This window comes from Cydia fagiglandana, chromosome 26 (assembly GCF_963556715.1).
Source record: "Cydia fagiglandana chromosome 26, ilCydFagi1.1, whole genome shotgun sequence".
Lineage (NCBI taxonomy): Eukaryota > Metazoa > Arthropoda > Insecta > Lepidoptera > Tortricidae > Cydia > Cydia fagiglandana.
The window spans coordinates 2,137,368-2,161,432 of record NC_085957.1 but is presented as its reverse complement, the minus strand read 5'-3'; the positions used below and the strand labels follow the sequence as shown (position 1 = coordinate 2,161,432).

The 24,065-nt window shown below is 39.2% G+C and overlaps 1 protein-coding gene across 1 annotated transcript; it reads right to left on the bottom strand.

Annotated features, from left to right (window-relative positions):
* Window positions 1-466: 466 nt before the first annotated feature.
* On the bottom strand, window positions 467-23,230 carry LOC134677282 (zinc finger protein 69-like). Its single transcript, XM_063535715.1, has 12 exons — window positions 22,984-23,230; window positions 20,303-20,431; window positions 12,074-12,637; window positions 11,000-11,134; window positions 6,840-6,967; window positions 5,830-5,904; window positions 4,516-4,651; window positions 3,503-3,706; window positions 2,516-2,662; window positions 2,239-2,346; window positions 1,827-1,925; window positions 467-637 (listed from the first exon to the last, which is right to left on the bottom strand). The coding sequence occupies exons 1-12, from the start codon at window positions 23,116-23,118 to the stop codon at window positions 467-469; spliced, it is 2,031 nt and encodes a 676-aa protein (XP_063391785.1). The 5' UTR covers window positions 23,119-23,230.
* Window positions 23,231-24,065: the final 835 nt, after the last annotated feature.

The following is a 24,065-nucleotide window of genomic DNA, read 5'->3' as shown; positions in this document are numbered from 1 at the left end:
GAGGGTTTGGGCTATAGTCCCCACGCTAGCCCAATGCGGATTGGGGACTTCACATCTTCACATACACCTTTGAATTTCTTCGCAGATGTATGCAGGTTTCCTCACGATGTTTTCCTTCACCGAAAAGCTAAGGTCGCCTCCAGAACATGAGTATTTATCAAAATGAACTTACTATTTTACAAACAAATTATCGCAGTGGCAACATTGTTTTACTTTTTTTGGTCTTGAATTACGTTTTGCAGTCACTGAAATAGGAAACCAGGTCTATGTTTGCAGTATACCAAATTGTATATGGTGCGGGTATAAAATAAAAGGAGCATCTAAGTAAGTATATTGATTTATTTATTGTCAAGCGGTGATTTATTATTATTTTTTAATTTTACTTTTATACTTCGTAGGTATTCATATTGTAAAAAACCTAACTTACGAAGGAAGAGAAATAAAACAAGCATTAAAGTAAGTATATTTATTTATTGTGAAGCGGCGACTTGGGGTCGGTCTTGCCGCGGGCCCGGTTCCGCTTGGGCCACGGCATGCCGCGGTGCACGGCGTTCACGTGCACGCGCACGCACGACGTCGTCGTGAACACGCGCCCGCAGATGTTGCACGGAATGCTTTTACGCTGCCCGAGGTGCACCTGGAAATTGTTATTTGTTTTACAAGGGGGCAAAGTGGTTGCTCGTGCGGATATTGATACCCGAGCAAGCGAAAGATTTAATAATTGAAAGGTCCCAAAACAGGAGGGTGAAACAAGTTTTACGACCGAGTAAAACACAATTTTTTTTACCACTTAAAATCCAAGCAATACGATTCATAATTAATGTTATTATATAAAAATGGAATCTTGAGCGTTGCGAGGATTTCAAAGCACGAGGGTTAAACAAAATTTGCCCCCGAGAGAAACACTGCATTTTTCACCACACAAACCCGAAGCAAATAATAAATGTAAAATATCAAACAAAATCAAATCCAAATTAATGTTATTAAATATTTTTCATCCAAAATCATCATTTAAAAGCCAATTCTACCAGCAAACATAAGAAAACAACTCAAAATTGGCATTTAATTATTTTGCCTCACATGTGAATAAAATGCAACTTTGCTATCCGTTTTTGAAGTGCAAAGTAAGCCTTTCCGAGCTGGTGTGGTGAAAATACTTTTTCTTCGATTCCCTAAGGGTCCCCAGCTAGCGCAGTTCTCCATAAAAACGTAGTTACGCTCTTATTTTAAAACGCCTAGCTAGATTGCTCTGAAACTTTGTATCCTTACAATAGGATAAGGTATATCTAGTCCTGTAATTACAAGCCGCCTCGACCAAAAATAGTATATTACAGTACATATGGCCCTACTTTTCTGCACTAGCGCGTGAAATATCACTTTTCGTGCGTATGTCAAAAGTTTAAAGGGCCACATGTACTGCAAAACGTTGTACGATCGTGCAAATAGGTAATTTGCAACACGTGTCGATTCAAAACACTCCCTTCGATACTATTTTTGCACTATTATTTGAACTAATTACATTATTTTCAGAAAATATTATAATTTGTTTTTATCAAGTAGAAACACTACTATATAGGCATCTGCCGCGATAGCAGAGGACGCTAGTTCGATTCCAGTCTGGGGCACTGGAGGCCTTGGTCACTTTTTCTTAGTACATATATGACATTTACTCCCTTCGGTGTTTTAATTTATCACCACTCGTTTCGAAATTCCTCTTTTCCGCACTTGTATCGTAAATAACTATTTTCTGTTTATTTTGTTCTTAGATATCTCCTCACGTCTTTAACATCTAAAAATTAAAAAAGAACCGCTAGGCCTGGTCTTACCGCCTTGTGGTGCCTCTTGAAGTTGCTGTTGAGGCTGAAGGCGAGCGGGCACTCGGGACACTGGTACGGCTTCTCACCCGTGTGCGAACGCATGTGCCACTGTACACACACAAACACACATTATTATACAGGGTGTTTGGTACATCGTTTGACAAATTTAAACGGCAGATAGGTTAAGTCAGTCATGTTTGTTATGTTTAAGGCGTGACAAGCAACGTCAATCACAATGATATGGCGTGGCGATGGCGCCCATTGAAGATAATATGTATTTAGTATGAAAAATAGGAAGTCTAAATACTTCATAATTTTTAAAAGTTGATGAACAAAAGTGTCACCGTTTGAAGAGTACAATCTATGTTTTAATTATTTGCTCGTGTTACAGGCCACAACCGGTATATTTATTAACCCTTACATCTCTCATGTGCTTCGCGGCGAAGGTCTTGTTGCACTCGGGGCACGTGAACAGCTTCAGGTTGAGGCCCTTGTGGTCGCGCAAGTGGTAGCGCAGCCCTTGGCGGGACTAGAAAAAAAAACAAATATATATATGTGAAATGTTTTGTTCATTGTAAAAAAAAATCGCAGTTTTCTCCTTGGTTGCTTGGTTGGTCGGTTGCTTGGTTTCTATCGTTTATACTTAACAATAGACAAAGGATTTGCTGTTTGGGGCCTACATACACACACACACTCACCGTGAGCACGCGGCCGCACTGCTCGCACACGAAGTGTCCGGGCGTGCGGCGCGCCACGTGGCGGCCCGCGGCGCTGAAGCGCTGCCCGAGGTGCTTGCGCCGGTGGTGCAGGTCGTAAGCCGACGCGCGTTTAAACGACATGTTACACTGTTCAAATAAATAAGAGATTACATCACACAAAATTTCGAATTTTTTAGACCCCCCTCACACTTTTTGATAGGAAAAAGATGTTAAATCTGGGCGTAAAAAGGAACTATGAGATGTTCATACGAAGATAGAGAAAGAAGTACTGATACAAAATTTAGTCTGTTCAGCAGTAAGGTCGAAAGAATGTGACGGCATCACGCACGCGAACAAAAGCTGTATAGTATTCTAATATTTTAAGACGAAACAGGAGCTGAGTTTTAAACATTTTAGGTAAATATACCCGTCTCGCTAACGGAAGCGGCTCCTAAAACTAGTGCGATAAGGACAAGGCGAAGAATCCTGTGTAAAAATCTCAAAAATCGAGGTTTCGTACTCGACTTTCCTCCTCCAAAACTTAACCAATCGTAACCAAATTTGGAAATCTAAATGATTATGAACTTATCTGTGTCGGACCGTTTTGCTTTTTTGGTTAATTGATATCAGTTTTGAATACTACGCCTCTCATTGCGGCATAGTCAATGAGGGCATTTTGGCCATTTTTGAAGGGCTCTAGCGCCTTAAAAAACCAAAATATCAACTCAAAAACTACTGAACGGATTTTCATGCGGTTTTCACCTATCAATAGAGTGATCTCTTTGAGGAAGGTTTAGGTGTATAATTTGTTAAACCGTGCGAAGCCTAGTTCTTAATAATATTATTTTTTTTTTATTTTTTTTATTTTTTTGTGTATGTGTTAGTAGTTAGTGGCAACTTCACTGGTTCATGTATTGAATAATATTAATATCTGTAAGTATTATTGTACCGTTTGTGCCCAAATAAACATTAACACATAATACTAACCTCCTCACACCGATACGTTTCCTTCGGATGTGTCTCCTTGACATGTTCCTGTAGCGCCTGCTCGCTCGCACAGTTCTCGCCGCACTGCTCGCACGGCCGCAGGGCTCCGTGCTCGCCGGCCGTGTCCGTGTGTCTGTTCAGTGCTTCTACGCTAAGGAAGGTGGCTGAACACGTGCCACACTCGAACTTCTGCGGTTTTATGTTCTGAAAAATAATCAAGAATATATAAAAAAAAAATAAAAAAAAAACTTTCTGTCTTTTTTACAAGGAACCAAAATTAGATAAGTGCGATTATATCGAAAATCATGAAACTTTTACTAGAACTTATTAAATTAGTAATTATTAATATTTCAGGGAAAATCACCTGCGTAAAAATTTTAGGTTATATTTATGTCAAATTGAGGTATTTGAGAGCGTAAAGGAAACACAGCAGTACAGTCGACGGTCCGTTTATTACTGATTGATACAAAGGGGTGCGCGGGGAGCGGCACCGCGCCCGCGCCGGTTTGCATGCATATACTACACAAATGCTGACATATTTGTTTACATTATTTGCCATTTCTATATTATATACATTACATGTGTGGTCTATGAAACTGTTAGTATACGTTAAATATAATTAGTTAAATAGGTTAAGTGTATAAAACTGAGCGCAACTCGCCATCAAACGTAACAGTTTGGCGAGGATATAAATGTTTAGTACGTAAGTTGTAAATTTAAATATATAAATAAATTAAAATAAAAAACCTATATGTGCATTTTCTGGACCAGCTTAAGGTGCCCTGTCGGTGGTTAGAAGGTTATGCACTAATTACTGGGCAACCTGTATATCGCTAGGGTCCCCTAGACCCATATGGTCGAAAAGATTCGCTGGCTATGGATGAGATCTTGGTGGCTCAGATGGCAGAGCGCTGGAGTATCGATCCAGAGGCCGTGAATTCAAGTCTCACCCAAGAAAGTAATTTTTCCACTTTTAAATTTATTCTAAGGTCACTACTTACATTATACCTTACCTCTGCTATGGAATGCATCTTGGCCTTGTGCTGCTTGAGGCCCGCCTGCCCCACAAAGGTCTCGCCACACAGGTCGCACGACACGTGCATGTCTGGGTGCGCCAGACGCACGTGCGACAAATACGTCGAACTCTTACTGAAAGGGAAAACTGACTTAGTAAAAAGCTTAGGGTTACTTGCACCATTCACTAACCCGGTGTTAATCGGTTAAACCTGGAGTTACCATGGTTAGCAGTACATTTTGACACTGGGTTAACGGTTTAACCGGTTAACCCCTGGTTAGTGGGATTTATCACATCACCTATTCGGAAAAGGGTTTTATCTTCCCTGCTAGGAGGGATCAAAGTGGTACTTTTCTGTTCTAGGACACAATTTTCTTTTGTTTTTGCTTACAATTTTTTTTATTATATATTTTGGGACATAACAATTTCTTAATGGGTGATGTGAAAAGCAGTATGTGTCACACGGTATCAAAATTATTTTGTCATTGGCGTTAACACTTGAATCCCTCATTACGCTCAGGATTCTACTTTAGAATCCATCGCTTTATTCAGAATTCATTTTACATTTTTTTTTAATCAGTTACTACCTATTACTTATGAAAGCAAAATAATGTAAATAACCGTATATGATTCATAATTGCTACATATTTGCCGTGACTTATCTTTCAAAAGTGTTTTTCAACAAAAAGACACGTCATGATTGTTTACCTTTTTTCTAATGCTAAAATAAACGAACTATACTACTATAAGTATACTTGCCAACTATGGGCAAAATATACACGAAAAGCCTACAACATCCTTAGAGTACAGTACAACGACGCTTTGCGAATTCTCATCAAAAAACCACGGTTTTGAAAATGATAGGCTATATAAGTTCGTTTTTTTTAGCATTAGAAAGAACTTGAAAGAAGGTAAGCGATCTTGACATGTCTTTTAATTGAAAAACGCTTTTTAAAAATCAGTAACTATTACTTATGAAAGTAGAAGAATATAAATGATCGTATTAGATTCATAATGGTTACATACTTGCCGTAACTTATTTTTAAAATGTGTTTTTCTATTAAAAGACACATCAAGATTATTTACCTTATTTCTAATGCTAAAAATAACGAACTATAATTACGACTATATAATAAATTATAACATTTACCAAAATGTGTTTTTCCTTCATTGGTTGTGTTGTCCGCCCATCGGCAACCGAACCGTAAGTAGTTTTTTTTAGTTATTTATTTTTACATTTCTTTCCTTTTTATTTTTAAATTTATTGTCCTGAATAAAGAAACATTCATTCATTCATAACATTTGTACTCACTTGAACATTTTCCCGCAATGTTTGCACTCGAACGTTTTGCCCGCGTGCATGTCGTAATGCCTCCTCGCTTGATGCCTGCACACACACACACACACACACCTTGTCATTTTGAAGCTTGTAATATTTTTACAAGAGATAATAGATTGAAAAACTCTCGGGCTCACACGAGACGACGCCCAGGATCGCGCAAAGTGGAGGAAAGCAAATAGGAAAGCGATCCTGACAAAAGCCGGGATAACGCTAGGTAGAAGAATAGATTGGAAATATCGAAATGTCGGTAGCCTGATAAAGCGTGCGACTTTGAAATAGAAAGATTCGAACCTCGGCTACAGCCCAATATCAACTTTCGTGCATTAATCTTCCTCGCGTTATCCCGGCAATGGCACGGTTATGCCACGGCTCATGGAAGCCTGCATGGGGTCCGCTTGACAACTAATCCCAAGCAATCCCATTGACGGTGGCACTAGTTTTTACAAAAGCGACTGCCATCTGACCTTCCAACCCAGAGGGGAAACTAGGTCTTATTGGGATTGGTTAGGTTTCCTCACGATGTTTTCCTTCACCGAAAAGCGACTGGCAAATATCAAATGATATTTGGTACATAAGTTCCGAGAAATTCATTGGTAGGTACGAGCCGGAGTTTGAACCCGCGACCTCCGGATTGAAAGTCGCACGCTCTTACCGCTAGGCCACCAGATACGGACGGACAACAAAAAACCGCCCAAGCGCGAGTCGGATTCGCGTACGAAGGGTTCCGTACCATTACGCAAAAAACGGCAAAAAATCACGTTTGTTGTATGGGAGCCGCGCTTAAATATATTTTTTTGTTTTTAGCATTTGTAGTTATAGCGGCAACAGAAATACATCATCCGTGAAAATGTCAACTGCCAAGCTATCACGGTTCATGAGGCTGTAGCCCGGTGACAGACGGACGGACGGACAGCGGAGTCTTAATAATAGGGTCCCGTTTTTACCCTTTGGGTACGGAACCCTAAAAAGGGTTATCCGACCTGTTTCTGGAGACGAAGCTGCAGTTCTTGCAGAAGAACTTGAGCCGGTGCATGTCCTGGTGCTCCTGGCGGCGGCACTGCATGTTGAAGCGGACCTTGCAGATCTCGCACGCGTACCCGCCCGCACTCTACAATGATACCAGTCATAGTCAATAGGGAGCAGGCATGTTGTGGATGCAGATTTTTTGTCATCCACGGATGCGGATATTTAAGAGCGCTCTTACAAGAAAAGTCGAAATAATGCAAAATTGATGATACTAGTCGACGAAATTCAGGACTTTGTGCTCATTATTAGAAACAATGAGTACTTGTTCCAGTAAAAGCGTCTTCTTATCTTTTTAAATATCGTTGTAAATATTAGAAAAAGGACTTATTAAATTAGTAATGAATTTTTTTCTGATGGTCGTTTCCGAAAAACCCCGTGAAGCACTGAACGGCAAGCTCTTATTTGGAAATGTTGAGAAGTTTACTCTGCTAAACCTGGCTATTTTGTATTACTAATACCCTGTACTTTAGGCATATCAAACGATATTTTTCCTACATACCTTTGAGAAAGAGAAAATCAAAGTAAAACGAACTCAATTTTCTCTCCGAAACAAGTGTCAATTCCTACGAAAATCTACTTAATATCGAAGTCATTTTCATACTCAAACAATCTGCAACGTTTGCTTATACTGTTGGTATACATTAGTGTTTATGAAATTCTACTATAATTTTTTGGCAATTTTTTGAAAACTACTCTATATTACCGATGACGCGCGCTGCGCCAGCTCAGTGCCGCGGCAAAGCTTGTAGAGGTAGGACGTGTGTCGGTCCGCTCCGCACATTTTCAACGGCGACGACGAGATTTTTTATCATTGTGTGCGGCGGGCGCCGTGTAAAACGCTACACTGTGTGCGTGTAAACCGCAACGAGAGACTTTGATCCTAGCACTGTTTTTATAGTATTATAATTTATAATGGTACTGTTTAATAAACTACCGGACAGGATTAAAAATATATGAAACGACCTGACATTCTATATGTATTAATTTTGACTCAAGATAGTACTCAGGGTCTGATGATGGAGCCGGAAAGTGGTCACCAGTACCAATCAACCATGCAACTAAACCACTTCGTGTTTAGGCTCGTTTTATTCGTCTCAACAAGATCTTTGATACAAGATAGTACTCAGAGTCTGATGATGGAGCCGGAAGGTGGTCACCAGTACCAATCAACCATGCAACTAAACCACTTCGTGTTTAGGCTCGTTTTATTCGTCTCAACAAGATCTTTGACTTAAGATAGTATTCAGGGTCTGATGATGCAGCCGGAAGGTGGTCACCAGTACCAATCAACCATGCAACTAAACCACTTCGTGTTTAGGCTCGTTTTATTCGTCTCAACAAGATCTTTGACACAAGATAGTACTCAAGGTCTGATGATGGAGCCGGAAGGTGGTCACCAGTACCAATCAACCATGCAACTAAACCACTTCGTGTTTAGGCTCGTTTTATTTGTCTCAACAAGATCTTTGACACAAGATAGTACACAGGGTCTGATGATGGAGCCGGAAGGTGGTCACCGGTACCAATCAACCATGCAACTAAACCACTTCGTGTTTGGGCTCGTTTGATTCGGCTCAACAAGATCTTTGACTTGAGATAGTACTCAGGGTCTGATGATGCAGCCGGAAGGTGGTCACCAGTACCAATCACACATGCAACTAAACCACTTCATGTTTAGGCTCGTTTTATTCGTCTCAACAAGATCTTTGACACAAGATAGTACTCAAGGTCTGATGATGGAGCCGGAAGGTGGTCACCGGTACCAATCAACCATGCAACTAAACCACTTCGTGTTTGGGCTCGTTTGATTCGGCTCAACAAGATCTTTGACTTAAGATGGTACTCAGGGTCTGATGATGGAGCCGGAAGGTGGTCACCAGTACCAATCAACCATGCAACTAAACCACTTCGTGTTTAGGCTCGTTTTATTCGTCTCAACAAGATCTTTGACACAAGATAGTACTCAAGGTCTGATGATGGAGCCGGAAGGTGGTCACCAGTACCAATCAACCATGCAACTAAACCACTTCGTGTTTAGGCTCGTTTTATTTGTCTCAACAAGATCTTTGACACAAGATAGTACTCAGGGTCTGATGATGGAGCCGGAAGGTGGTCACCGGTACCAATCAACCATGCAACTAAACTACTTCGTGTTTGGGCTCGTTTGATTCGTCTCAACAAGATCTTTGACACAAGATAGTACTCAAGGTCTGATGATGGAGCCGGAAGGTGGTCACCGGTACCTATCAACCATGCAATTAAATCACTTCGTGTTTAGGCACGGTTTATTCATCTCAACAAGATCTTTGATCACCTTTGACCACCTTCCAGCTCCATCATCAGACTCTGAGTATCACCTAGTGTCAAAGATCTTTTTGAGACGAATCAAACGAGCCTAAACACGAAGTGGTTCAGTTACATGGTAGACTGGTACCCGTGGCCACCTTCGAGCTCCATCATCAGACCCTGAGTACTACCTTGTGTCAAGATCTTGTTAAGATGAATAAACCGTGCCTAAACACGAAGTGATTTAATTGCATGGTTGATTGGTACCGGTGACCACATTCCGGCTCCATCATCAGACCTTGAGTACTATCTTGTGTCAAAGATCTTGTTGAGACGAATCAAACGAGCCCAAACACGAAGTGGTTTAGTTGCATGGTTGATTGGTACCGGTGACCACCTTCCGGCTCCATCATCAGACCCTGAGTACTATCTTGTGTCAAAGATCTTGTTGAGACGAATAAAACGAGCCTAAACACGAAGTGGTTTAGTTGCATGGTTGATTGGTACCGGTGATCACCTTCCAGCTCCATCATCAGAGTCTGAGTATCACCTAGAGTCAAAGATCTTGTTGAGACGAATCAAACGAGCCTAAACACGATGTGGTTTAGTTGCATGGTTGATTGGTAATGGTGACCACCTTCCAGCTCCATCATCAGACCCTGAGTACTGTCTTGTGTCAAAGATCTTGTTAAGACGAATCAAACGAGCCCAAACACGAAGTTGTTTAGTTACATGATAGACTGGTACCCGTGGCCACCTTCCAGCTCCATCATCAGACCCTGTGTATCTTCAGTGTCAAAGATCTTATTGAGACGAATCAAACGAGCCTAATCATGTTACTACATGGTTGATTGGTATCCGTGACCACCTTAATCATCACCATTATCATCAGATCTGAGGATCTGATGATAATGATGATGATTAAGGTGGTGGTCATACCAGTTCGTTTTTAAACCCTCGTTGATACAAACTTTACAACCTATAGGTACCAAATGCAATGACGAAACATGTAAATAAGCGAGTACCTATAATTTCTTTCGAGTAATATACCTTCATAAGTACGAGTATGGGGCTATTCATAAATTACGTCGTTTCAAATGGAAGGAGGGGGGGGTCTGGACATCGGATGATGGTAGCATGACGTAGGAGGAAACAGAGTCATCCGGAGCATGATTTTTGGATGATTTGAGGGGTGGGGCCCCGGTCAAATATCGTCAAAAATAGATGACGTAATTTATGAACAGCCCCTATGTACATTTGCACTGCATTTAATATTTTCGTACTTACCAAATAACAGTTTTAGGACTTTAAAAGTTAAGTACAGTTAGTGTTGTTATGGTTGATTTCAATATGCTTCGCGAAGGATCAAGAATGTTTAATCCATCATTGTAGTGCGAGTGTGGTAGAAGGGATCGGAATACTGAGGTCGCACGGCCTGCCGCAGCGCGTAAAATACCTAAACTCGCTCAACCCCGAAATGTAATAGCGCTCTTAAAGGCTCCGCGGATGTCAAGATTAGGTACTCAAAAATGTTAAATATTACATTGAAATTGAATAGTAATATTTATTTAAAAAAAACGAATCGTTTAGTATTTGAGCAAGAATATACTCGTAACTTGGCCGACTTTTCTGGATCTAGACGATTTCGTTATAGGTAATGACGAAATTACCCAGCACTTACGCCGCCGCTAAGACGTTCCAGTATCGACTTGTTCGACATCCGCATCCACATAAGCTCCGCATCGATTTTATGCGGATGATGATACACTGGAAAGGGGACTCCAGGTAGTTGGCGGACTCTGTGCTCGTAGCGATCTCTTCCACTCACCGGGCTGTGCCGCAACTGATGGTTGTTGTAGGCCTCCTCAGCCAGAAACCCTTTCCCGCAGTCGTGACACTGGAATGGGGACTCCAGGTAGTTGGCGGACTCTTTGCGTGTAGCGATCTCCTCCAGTTGGTCTTCCTGCATGTGTGAGAAAAGTCTTAGACTTAGATCAGAAAATGCATAGAAAGCTTTGCACTTTTCTGTTTCCCGTGCGGAAATCGTCAACTTTCAGCACGCTGTGCTAAACGAACTTTCCTGCTCCGTCGAACAGAATAGTACATTACGATATTTACGATACAAGTGCGAAAATGTATTTTTTATGCTATCTCTGAACATAAGGATGTGCATCTAAAGTTTCGGTTTTAGTTTTGGCAGATCATGTTAGGGCGAAGTTTCGATTTCAGCCGAAACTATACCTCATATTTTTACATTAGAAAAAGTGTAAACAATCTAAACGTGTCTTTTTATTGAAAAAGCATAAAAAAAAATGGTAACCGTAATTTTTTTTTATTTGCGACATAATTATTACTTGTTTTAGAAAACGTGTTTCAATAAAAATACACGTCAAGATTATTTACCTTTTTTCTAATGCTAAAAAAATGAGTTACAGAGCAAAACCAAACCTTAAGATTTAATTTGGCTAAAAATCCTGTTTCGGTCGAGCACTGATATTGGTTTTGTAAAAAACCGGGCAAGTGCGAGTCGGACTCGCGCACGAAGGGTTCCGTACCATAAAGCAAAAAAAAAAACCGAAAAAATGCAAAAAGAAAACGGTCACCCATCCAAGTACATACTGACCACGCCCGACGTTGCTTAACTTTGGTCAAAAATAACGTTTGCTGTATGGGAGCCCCACTTAAATCTTTATTTTATTCTGTTTTTAGTATTTGTTGTTATAGCGGCAACAGAAATACATCATCTGTGAAAATTTCAACTGTCTAGCTATCACGGTTCGTGAGATACAGCCTGGTGACAGACGGACGGACGGACGGACGGACAGCGAAGTCTTAGTAATAGGGTCCCGTTTTACCCTTTGGGTACGGAACCCTAAAAACATCACTTAAATTGTATCCTTACCTTACTCAAAGTGACAACACGCACTTCAAAAGCATTCTCAAACGTAGCAAAGTCAAACACTGGCATGTAACCGTTCTCCGGATTCCGAAACTTCCTCTTACTGTCTTCTTTTGGCTTCCTTTCCTTCTTCACTTTCGGTTTCGAACTATCTTTACTTTTTACTTCTCTCTTTTTAACAACACTTTGATTGCCCTCTTTCTTCCTCGGTCGTTTTTTAGCAAAATTTACAAGTTTCACGTCATCGTCGTCGTCAAATTTTTCAAGTTTCATCTTTTTCTTAGCTGTAACTCTTCTTTTTTTCCTTTTAATGTTTTCCACGTCTGTGAGGATGAATATATCCTCAACTGGATCATTATCAAGTTCTATATCATTGTCTTCTTCTTCTTTAAGATCTTGTTTCTCTATATTATCTTTAGTGTCATCGATGTCTGTGTTGGGTTCGTTCTTGATGTCCTCAGGGGTCTTCAGGTTTATGCACTCGAGGGTCTGTGGTTTGGTGAAGGCTAGGTTGTTGAGAAGCTTGAAGTGAGCGCGGTCGATGGTGCGGATAATGTTTGTATCCAACTGGAAAGGAATATTATTATTATATAACTAGATGAAAACCCGGCCACGCTCGGGTAAAATAAATAATAATAATAGGTAATACTCATTTTGAATTAAGTAACCTATCTCATCTCAGAAAACTTTAAATCCGTAACATACAATTATAACTCTAAAAATTTACTATTCCGATATATCTAAAAACAAATAATTATGTAATTAAAAAACCTAATCCGCTTTTCTGGTAGCAGTTCGGTTCTGTAAGGGTCGCAGTTCTAACCTAACCTAACCCACTTCTGGTTGCAGTTTGGTTCTATAAGGAATTAAGGATCACAGTTCTAGCCTGACCCACTTTTCTGGTCGCAGATCGGTTCTGTGAAGGCTGCATTTATAACCTAGCCCACTTTCCAATCTCAAAAGAGGGAACCCTTTTGTACCTACCCTTCATGGCACTAAAGTGAAAGTATGGTATGACTGCGATTTCATTCTTTAATATGAATGCCTATCCGTTAATATTCAATTCGTTCACAAAAAAAATAAAAAATAAACTGGATAAGTGCGAGTCGGATTCACCCACCAAGAACAGAACACTTTTTAGTAAGTATTTCTTGTTATAGCGGCAACAGAAATACATTATGTGTGAAAATTTCAACTGTCTAGCTATCACGGTTCATGAGATACAGCCTGGTGACAGACAGACAGACGGACAGTGGAGTAAACTGAAATAGAGGTTCCGTCACACCAGCGCGTTTTCAGAGCCGGGCCTGAGCGTTTTATATGAAAAAGTGGCGCGCCCCGCTCACGCGTCGCACGCCAAACGCGCCTGTGTGACGGAGCCTTAAATGTCATATACCTACTATTGTAAGAAAAACCGGCCAAGTGCGGTTCGGACTCGCGCACGAAGGGTTCCATACTTTTTAGTATTTGTTGTTATAGCGGCAACAGAAATACATCATCTGTGAAAATTTCAACTGCCTAGGCCTATCACGGTTCATGAGACAGACAGACGGACAATGAAGTACATCTGAAATAAATGTCATATACCTACTAAGAAAAACCGGCCAAGTGCGAGTCGGACTCGCTAATAGGTTCATAGGGTCATATCCAGCCTAGCATTGCATTGGCCCCGCTTAAATATTTTAAGAGTGTAATAGATTTGTAACCGGTCAGCAACGTGAGTCCCTTGGAGAAGCAGAGGTCTAGTCTAAACTCCCACTTACCATCGGCATTAACAGCCTTGTATGCTTATTTGCCACCAACATGTCATATTAAAACATATTAATAAAAATTTACTCGGTCAGCAATGTGAGTCCCTTGGAGAAGCAGAGGTCTCGTCTAAACTCCCACTTACCATCGGCATTAACAGCCTTGTATGCTTGTTTGCCACCAACATGTCATATAAAAACATATTAATAAAAATTTACTCATTTCATCGGTCATATCCAGCCTACCATTGCATTGGCCCCGCTTAAATATTTTAAGAGTGTAATAGATTTGTAACCGGTCAGCAATGTGAGTCCCTTGGAGAAGCAGAGGTCTAGTCTAAACTCCCACTTACCATCGGCATTAACAGCCTTGTATGCTTGTTTGCCACCAACATGTCATATTAAAACATATTAATAAAAATTTACTCGGTCAGCAATGTGAGTCCCTTGGAGAAGCAGAGGTCTAGTCTAAACTCCCACTTACCATCGGCATTAACAGCCTTGTATGCTTGTTTGCCACCAACATGTCATATTAAAACATATTAATAAAAATTTACTAATTTCATTGGTCATATCCAGCCTAGCATTGCAGTGGCCCCGCTTAAATGTTTTAAGAGTGTAATAGATTTGTAACCGGTCAGCAATGCGAGTCCCTTGGAGAAGCAGAGGTCTAGTCTAAACTCCCACTTACCATCGGCATTAACAGCCTTGTATGCTTGTTTGCCACCAACATGTCATATTAAAACATATTAATAAAAATTTACTCATTTCATCGGTCATATCCAGCCTAGCATTGCATTGGCCCCGCTTAAATATTTCTTTAATTTGTTTTTAGCATTTGTTGTTATAGCGGCAACAGAAATACATCATTTGTGAAAATTTAAACTGTCTAGTTAATCTAGTTATCATGGTTCAAGAGATCTTGAGATACAGCCTGGTGACAGACAGACGGACAGCAGAGTCTTAGTATTTAATAGGGTCCCGTTTTTACCCTTTGCGTATGGAACCCTAAAAAGTGACCAAGGCCTCCAGTGCCCCAGGCTGGAATCAAAGCAGCGTCCTCTGCTATCGCAGCAGGTGCCTGTGCCATTCTGCCACCGGGCCACGGCGGCATAGGTCGAATTTGCACTTTGCACTATGTTCGGTGACTATTTTTTATTGTTAACACACACAATACACTATTTAACAGGTTTTTATCACGTATTTTCGAATAAATTAGTAATTCAAAACACCCCAAAGCCGAATGGTTTGACGTCTAGGCAGTGTTGCAATCGTCTTAAAAGCCGTAACAGACTATCGCACGTTCTGGCTTAAAAAAAATTATGTAATAATTATACCGGTATACATATCCATATGAAACGAAACTTAATGCAAATAATAACCATTATACATACCGGAGTCATCAAATAAACAGTAATATTCGTCTTGGTTTTTATTTAAAAAAAAAAACGACCAACCTAACTTGTAAGCATGTTTGCAGTTTCTAAACGCAACAAACGCTGTCAAATGACAATCAACAAATTGAACATTTGCATTCTTTGTCGAAATTTTTTCACTTTTAAATGCAAAATACTCGACAATACGAATTTTGCGGATACATGTTCTCGATTCAAAAGTGATATTTTTTCAAGCTCTTTCGATTGAGCATAATTTCATTTAGGTCTACCGTCAGAGCGGCTCGCGATTATTTATAAAGAAGAAGATTATAGGCGAGCAGCTATTTAGCTGATGAGCCTATGTCACACAGTGTCCATATAGTTCAAAGTTTGTAAAGTCATATCTATGCACTAGTAACATCAGTCTAACTTATTGTTTAAAAGCCACTTGTCCAATCTGTTTTTAAACACATTGACCGAGGGGGCAGTCACAACACTATACAGTATGGTTCCAAGCCGCCACAACACGGTTGGACAAGGAATGATATGCAGCTTTAGTAGTAGTGGGAGTGCGAATATATTGTTGATTTAGTATACTATACAAGTATACACTATACTATATCCTTTATCTTTCTGGTACCTTGTTGTACATTTTGCTGCATTTGTCACCCTCTTTTCACTCTCTCCTCTCATCTACTCAAAGGTTAACTGGAAGAGATCCCTCAAAGGGATAAGTTCGCCTTTGTACTTCTTGCTAATTGTATGTTATTTTTAATATGTCTTTTTGTACAATAAAGAGTTTACTACTACTACTACTATACACTGTATAGTGTATTAGCAAGAGCTGGGTATATTGGGGATGGGGTGGGGGGTTACCCAAGCTGCCCAGGACCGGAGTCAGTGGAAGAATATGATACAAGCCAATATTAAATTAGCTATTAATATCTGGGATTTAGCTAATATAATATACTTGGTATAACTTTGCTTTGCTCCTCGGAAAACATAAAAACTCAAAAATGCGCGTTTTACCAGAGATAAGACCTAGCTAGATCGATTTTTCGCCCCAGAAAACCTCCATATGGCAAATTTCACCGTAATTGTTAGAGCAGTTTCGGAGATCCTATCTCTAATGGCCATGCGGTAGAATGAGATAGCAATATCACTTGCTCCCTCTAACGCATAAATGCGACCCATGGAGTGGCCGGCGTTGGCCCATCGTGTAGAGGAGCCACATAATATCTCTTCTTCTCACAATTAGTCAGATACTCTTTTTTTTTTTTTTTTTATTATGAATGGGCTTACTCATGGCCACAGACTAGCCGAGGCGTAGACGTGGCCTACGATGGAGCGAGCTTGCCCAGAAGGTGCCTGTTCACTCTTGATTTGAAGGTTGCCGGGTTATAAGAACACGGAAATATAGACGCCGGCAGGGAATTCCATTCCTTGGCAGTTCGCATAAGGAAAGTAGAAGCAAAGCGCTTCGTGCGAATTGGTGGAATATCTACCATGTAAGGATGGAAACCGGCCGTGCGTCTAAAAGTCCGATGGTAGAATGGGGACGGTGGTATAAGCTCGTGTAGCTCTTGGGCACACTCCCCGAAGTGCAACCTGTAGAATACCGACAGGCTGGCGACTTTCCGCCGATGGGCCAAAGACTGAAGCTTAGCCGTTAGCTTCTTGTCGCCAATCATCCTCCTGGCTCTGCGCTCCACTGAGTCCAAAGCGGCGAGTTGGTATTTAGCTGAGCCATCCCACAGGTGGCTGCAATACTCCATACACGACCGGACTTGAGCTTTGTAAAGTGTTAGAAGCTGTCCAGGTGTGAAGTATCGCTTCACCTTATTTAGGTCGCCCAGCTTTCTGGCCGCAGTTTGAGCTTTAGACTCAATGAAGCTGCCGAAGCTGAGGACTGAACTCAGCTCCATGCCGAGGAGTTCCAGACTGTCGGCAATAGGTACAGATGCACCCCGGAAAGAAGGAGTCAGGTCGAACCCAAGTAGCATTGCAAGCTGTATATAAGCTGTATTAAAGTTTATTTGTATACTATAAGCTGTACAGTTAGGCTGTACAAAGGCTGTATAAGCGCTTATACAGCCCTTATAAGTAAAAAAAGGGCCCAAATTATACAGCCTTTGGCGTTATTAGAGCTGTAGAGTAGCTGTATAAGCAATACATAAGCTGCATAATAGCTGCATTAAACTATATTTCGGTGTAACAGGAAACCTTAACACTACAGATAATCTCTTATAAGTACGATATAAGAATATAAGTTTTAAATGAGTTATAAGAAAGAATTACAAGAGAATAATAATCATTTACGAAACTAAAATGTCTTAATCTTGTTAATTCGTAATATAGTAATGGCGACAATAAAGTGTTATAGTGGATGGTAAAAGTAAAAGTAAATATTATACAGGACTTGAATGGAATATTACATTATTGGTAAGTGCGGATTATTATTTATTGTGAACCTGTGTATCTTTTCTGGCAAAATATTTACGCGCCTGCAAAATAACAAAGAGAAACCATAAGGAAAATATCAAAAATCGGTAAAGTTACTGTTTGTTTTTAAGGTTAGAGTATCAAAAATATTTATAAATATTAGTTCTAAGGCTAAACAATTTATTTTAGCTGGTAATCATAACACGGCGTTAGTCTGCTAAATATTTGCAAGTATTTCTTTAATTATATTTACAAATACGTTTTTTTTTTATTGTAAAATGGCGACAATTTTTAAACAGCCTACAGGATAGTTGGAGAGCATTATAATCTTAGTAGCTGTGCTGTGTAATAAATGGAGTGTCTTTTACAGCTTTTGTAATTAAAACAGCTTTATAATAGAATATTTGTATTCGTTTGGCTGTATTTCGGTTCTCCGTACATAAGTTATAATTCTCTTTAGAGATCCGTATAACAAATAAAAAACCTGTACTGTAACTGTCATATATTCCTTTAGTTTTATAATACACTTATTTTCAGAAATCATTACACTACTATACTTATACGAGTGTAAAATTACGCCAAAAGATTGTTATAAGCGACTCTATCAGTAATACAGAAAAAAGCTGTATTATAGCTGCCATTTATTCATTTGGTTTTATAATACCCTTACAGACAGAAGTTATACAACTACTATTCTTATAGGAGAGTAAGATTACGCCATAAGAAATAGCTTTAAAACGGGGTTGACAGATACATTTGTACAGCTACAAGTGCCAAGTGATACTACAATACAGCCTGTATACAGCTTTTACGATAAAATTAGCTTGTAGTGTTTCACAACACTTAATGTTTTAAAACGGAGTTGACAGATACTTTTGTACAGCTAAAAGTGCCAAGTGTTACTACAATACAGCCTGTATACAGCTTTTACGATAGAATTAGCTTGTAGTCTCTCACAACACTTTTAGTTTTATAGTAGATTTTTTATATTCTGATAAAGCACCCCATGCTTCCGCAGAATCCTTTATAATGATTTTATACAGCTTGAGCTGTATAATATCTGTAAAGTACCTTTTATACAGCTTAAATCTTTTCTGACACTCTTATACGTCCCTTAAATCACTCTAAGGTCTTAATTGGCTGCTATATTGATGTTGCCGACACTTCCATGCTACTTGGGAATGGACTCCGTTTTGCGGAAAATAGACACGTCTGCGTTTTCTACTCTCGTCAGAGCAGTGGTTGTTTCCCACTATGCTTCTCTATTTATTGCATTCCGCACACACAGATTTAAAGGTGCCCCGGTGAAAGCTTTAACTTGGTCTATCCCCGAAATATATACATTTATTAATATTATATACAAGAATTGCTTGTTTAAAGATTAAGATAAGATTAACTTGTTTATGTAAAATTTCTTGCAAGTCAATTATTTATAAACCCCTTGTATCTCAATTTTATAAATATATTTGCTGTCGTTTTCCCGCGGGTCTACAATGGGATTCATAAAAGGAATGCACAGGTTTTCAAGCGTGTTGCAAGCGTCTACGGTGACTGCTTACCATCAGTCAACTAGCCATGGAATAAAAAAAATAGTTTTTGGCAAAAATTTAATTTTTGGTACGAGCTTTTATCGCTGACTGTACTTTTCTTTTCACAGGCAATTAATACTCATCGAGACAATTCTAAAAACCCCAAACACAATTAGGTTTCGTTGTTTTATCACAGAGTTCCTATGGCCACCTCTGGTCTCCATCATCAGATGAGCTCGATGGTACCATTATATTGCATTCTCATCCGATTTATACATACATACAGACAAGCTTGAACGCCTGCAGAATATGTGCATAAGATTTGTATTCGGTCTAAGGAAATACGATCATGTTTCTCTATTTCGCACTCAACTTAATTGGCTTCCCATCCGCCGTCGCAGGGATCTGCACATTCTTTCTCTTCTTTTTAATGTTCTTTTTATTCCTTCTTCTCCTCTCTATCTTTTACAAAAATTCAAGTTTTTGGCAGATGGTAGTGGCCATCGCCTTCGATCGAGTACCAATCTTGCACTGGCAACACCTCATCACAAATCTCGTGCGTATGGTAAATCTTTTGCGGTACGAGCTGTTCAACTTTGGAATGAGTTGCCTCCCTCCTTAAGGCAATCGCAGTCCGTTGCGTCGCTTAAGGGGCAGTTAAAAAAGCTGTGGCTATCGGACCGGAATTAACTTGTTCGTGACTATAGATATTATATATTTATTATATTTAACGTAGGTATTCTATATATGTATTTGTTATATTGTTAATTCCAAATTTTATCTTATATTATTTATTTTCGCCCTCTTTTATAATTTGATTGACTTTCCTCTAGTCTATTGTACTCAGTGCTATATTTGTCTACCGTTCTTCTTCAATTCTCATCTACTCAAAGGTTAACTGGAAGAAATCCCTTAAAGGGATAAGTTCGCCTTTGTACTGCCTATCCTGTGCCATGACTTTGTGTTTTGTGTTTTGTACAATAAAGAGTTTATACATACATACATACATGCATGCAAAATTTCAACTCAATCGGAAACCGGGAAGTTGATCAAATTTAACTTGCAAGATTTGATTACAGACAGACAACGGTCAGGTTAAAGTAAATAAAAGCTTGTAAAAATATTCAAAAAGCTAACCTCTTTCTCGCATAGTTTCGCCCTCATACAAAAGTGTGAGCGGAGGACCTTCTCTCGGAAGGCTTCGAAGCGGGCCACCTGCGCGCTGCAGAAGATGCAGAGGTGCTGCGGGAGCCCATCTTTGTGCACCTGGAAACGGATCATCATTACAAATGGGCACCAGGGTTCGGAACCAAACAACGAAAAAGAACTCAATATCGGTATTTTTTGTATGAAGGAAAAACCGAGCCTTGATCAGCATATAGGTTATCAGCTGAAACGGAAACATGGCCACCCTAAATTTACTTGGCGCCGTTCTGTGGAGCATGAGCTGGGTGTATTGGGGATGGGGTGGGAGGTCTAGATTTTATTCTACAATAATTCTAGTATAGTATTTTTTATTAAAAATTAATGTATGATGATCTTTTTGAGAAATTCTTAGTATTCAATTTGATCTGTATAATCCAGCGGTTCTCAAACTTTTTTGGTGACGGAACCCTTTCGGCAAGCGAAATATTTGACGGAACCCCAAATTAAAAATTTTCGTTCATCACTGTGGACCAGATATACTTATAGAAGAGCTGTTTTTTTTCTTATTATTACAAGTATATTTTCGCAGAACCCCAACAGAGGCTTTGCGGAACCCTAGGGTTCCGCGGAGCACACTTTGAGAATGGCTGGTATAATCGAACATTATTATGGAAGAAGATTAACATCAATAAATTGTCCTGATAATTACAGTTCGTTTTTTTAGCATTAGAAATAAGGTAAACAATCTTGATGTGTCTTTTAATTGAAAAATACATTTTAAAAATAAGTTACGGCAAATATGTAACAATTATGAATCTAATATGATCATGTATATTCTTCTGCTTTCATAAGTAATAGTTATTGATTTTTAAAAAGCGTTTTTCAATTAAAAGACATGTCAAGATCGCTTACCTTCTTTGAAGTTCTTTCTAATGCTAAAAAAAATGAACTATAGCTTAAGATAATATATATGTAATACCATTCATAAGTGCTTGTTGCAAAGCCTACATAATAGTTATTTGTTTTACAAGGGGGCAAAGTTGTTGTTTAACCGATTGTGCTAATATTGATACCCGAGCAAGCGAAAGATTCCAAAATTGAAAAATGGAATCTTGAGCGTTGCGAGGGTTTCAAAGCACGAGGGTTAAACAAAATTTGCCCCCGAGTGAAACACAAAATTTTTCACCACACCAACCCGAAGCAAATATTAAATGTAAAATATCAAACAAAATCAAACCAAATCAAATCCAAATGAATGTTATTAAACATTTATCATCCAAAATCATCATTTAAAAGTCAATTCTACCAGAAAACATAAGAAAACAACTCAAAATTTGCATTTGATTACTTTGCCTCACATGTGGATAAAATGCAACTTTGCTATTCGTTTTTGAAGTGCAAAGTAATTCTTTCCGAGCTGGTGTGGTGAAAAGTATATTTGAACTTTGTTACCCATGCTGCCCAGGACGGGAGTCAGTGGAATATGGTTCGAGCCCTAGGTACACCCCAGCACAGGGTAACAGGATGAAAAGAAACAGGAAAAAATTATCAGCAGACCTAAACTGATAAGATAAAAGATAAAGATAAAAAGATAAAAAATTGTTTATTCAAGTAGGCATATTACAATGCGCTTATGAACGTCAAATAAACCTTTACCGGCTCCAACCGTACCCCTTCGGCCCGAGAAGATTTAAATCCCCCCTCAATTGGAGGAGGGTATCCCAATATGGGACCGGCAACAAACTTGGCGGGACACATCTTTTCAAAACATTATTACATCTTATAATTAACATGCATTACGAGTAATTAAGAAAAATACAATTTAAATTACTATAGAATTCATGCAATTATACTCAGTGAGTACATAACCTTATACAAATATGTAGCTCTTTCAGAAAACATATCAAATTCTTACAAAAGGAAAAGAAATAAAATCAATAAAAGAAATGAGAATACATATTATATGAATCTGACTGATTGTTATGAGATGCTTTCATACAATTTGATGTGCTTTTTACCTGAGCTGAGTCACCTAAACTGTGGAATGAACTGTCGCCTGCGGTATTTCCAGACCAATATGACCTTCAAAACTTCAAGAAAAGAGTATACTCCCATCATAGCTTTGTAAGGCCCACCATACAGTTTCCCTATTTTTAATTTGAACCTTGTTGTGTAGTAGATTAGGGTGACTTTAGTTTGTTTTAGAAAATAATGAAACAAAGGAAATGCTACCTTATGTAGTTTTTGAAAGGTTCAGATTAGATTGAAACGGAGTGTACATTATAATGCACATTGGGCCTTACGAGGTTAAAGGCAGATAATATTTGTTCCTGAGTAATGGGTGTTTTCTATATATTTAAATATCGTTGTCTAAGTACCTAACGCAGTTTCGAAAAAGGTTACTTCACAATACAATAATAAAGGTAATGACCGGTACATATATATCCCGTCTATCTTATTAGATTCTCAAGTACTGAAATAATGTATCTCGCCTGTAAGGGTATGGCGTAAAAATTACCTAACAGATTCTTTAACTTGCCACTTTTAAGACGAAAAAGAGTTATGCATACTATAAAATAAGTGTGAACAGTGTGAACCAATTGTCATATTTTCCATGCAATTTCTAGTGTTTAGTGATCATAAAATACCGTTAAATGATAATTAATACTCACAGGGACTCCTGAGATGCGAGCAAAGGCACCACCGAGTTGATAATCATGTATGTTGTACAGTTTACAATCGGTAATCAGACAAGCTCTACAGGCCAACAAGGAATCCTCATTTGAGGCAACATTTTGTAGATCCATGACGATCTTGTGTAGCCAGAAATGTGATTAGTTTGCTTGTTTTTGGCATTTAAATAGTGGAAAAGGGAAATTATGCATCGTATCGCGTAAAAGTACAATCACAGCACAATCAATGAAAACTGCCAAGTTCGCTGCCAGTGCCACTGTCAAATTTATTGCGTTCGGAAACTGTGGGTGTGGCTAGTCGTCCGCCATTAGAATAGATGGATTGACCCATAGAAGGAGTTACACCAAGAAAAGTCTGCAGCGATTTTGATAGCCCACGCAGTGCAAGTGTTATTTAGACGTCATAATTTCATAGACGTTTGAAGTTTAAAATAACTTAAATAACATTTGCACTGCGTAAGCTATCAAAATCACTGTAGACCAGTGGCCTATTTTATAAAGCTTCAAGTTACAATTTACAAGCGGAAGTCTCTTTCTAACCCTATGTGTTAGAACGAGACCTCCGCTTGTAAATTGTAACTTGTAGCTTTATAAAATAGGCCACTGATTAGGGGATGATTAGGGTCTCCCCAAATATATCGACGCGCATTCGGCAAAAGCCGATAGGAAAAAGCTTTATGTCCACGCAATAAGAGCGAAGAAGCCGACGACGCGTCGGCCGGCGCCGGCCGATGCGAGCCGAGCCGAACGACGACTTTTTCGCTCTTATTGCGCGGACATAAAGCTTTTTCCTATCAGCTTTTGCCGAATGCGCGTCGATATATTTGGGGAGACCCTTAGGGGATTGACGCCAACTTTTTTAGAATAATCATTTTTTTTTTCTCTGATGGTATTCTTTATTGATAGAAACAAAGAAATAAATTAACAAACATAATAAAACTTACAAAAACTATAGGTATTTAAAAAATGTGTTTGTTTTTTCATCCTGTTGTAAGATTTCCGAACGCATAAAATCTGACAGTGACAACATAGCAAGCGAGCTGTCAAAAGTGTCAAATCAA

Excerpts from the sequence above, each read along its gene's own strand:
- LOC134677282 (XM_063535715.1), bottom strand. The coding sequence starts at position 23,118 with ATGGATCTACAAAATGTTGCCTCAAATGAGGATTCCTTGTTGGCCTGT. Across the intron at positions 2,663-3,502 it reads AAACGTATCGGTGTGAGGAG|TGTAACATGTCGTTTAAACG; the intron begins GTTAGTATTATG and ends TTATTTGAACAG. Across the intron at positions 638-1,826 it reads TCAAGAGGCACCACAAGGCG|GTGCACCTCGGGCAGCGTAA; the intron begins GTAAGACCAGGC and ends AACAATTTCCAG.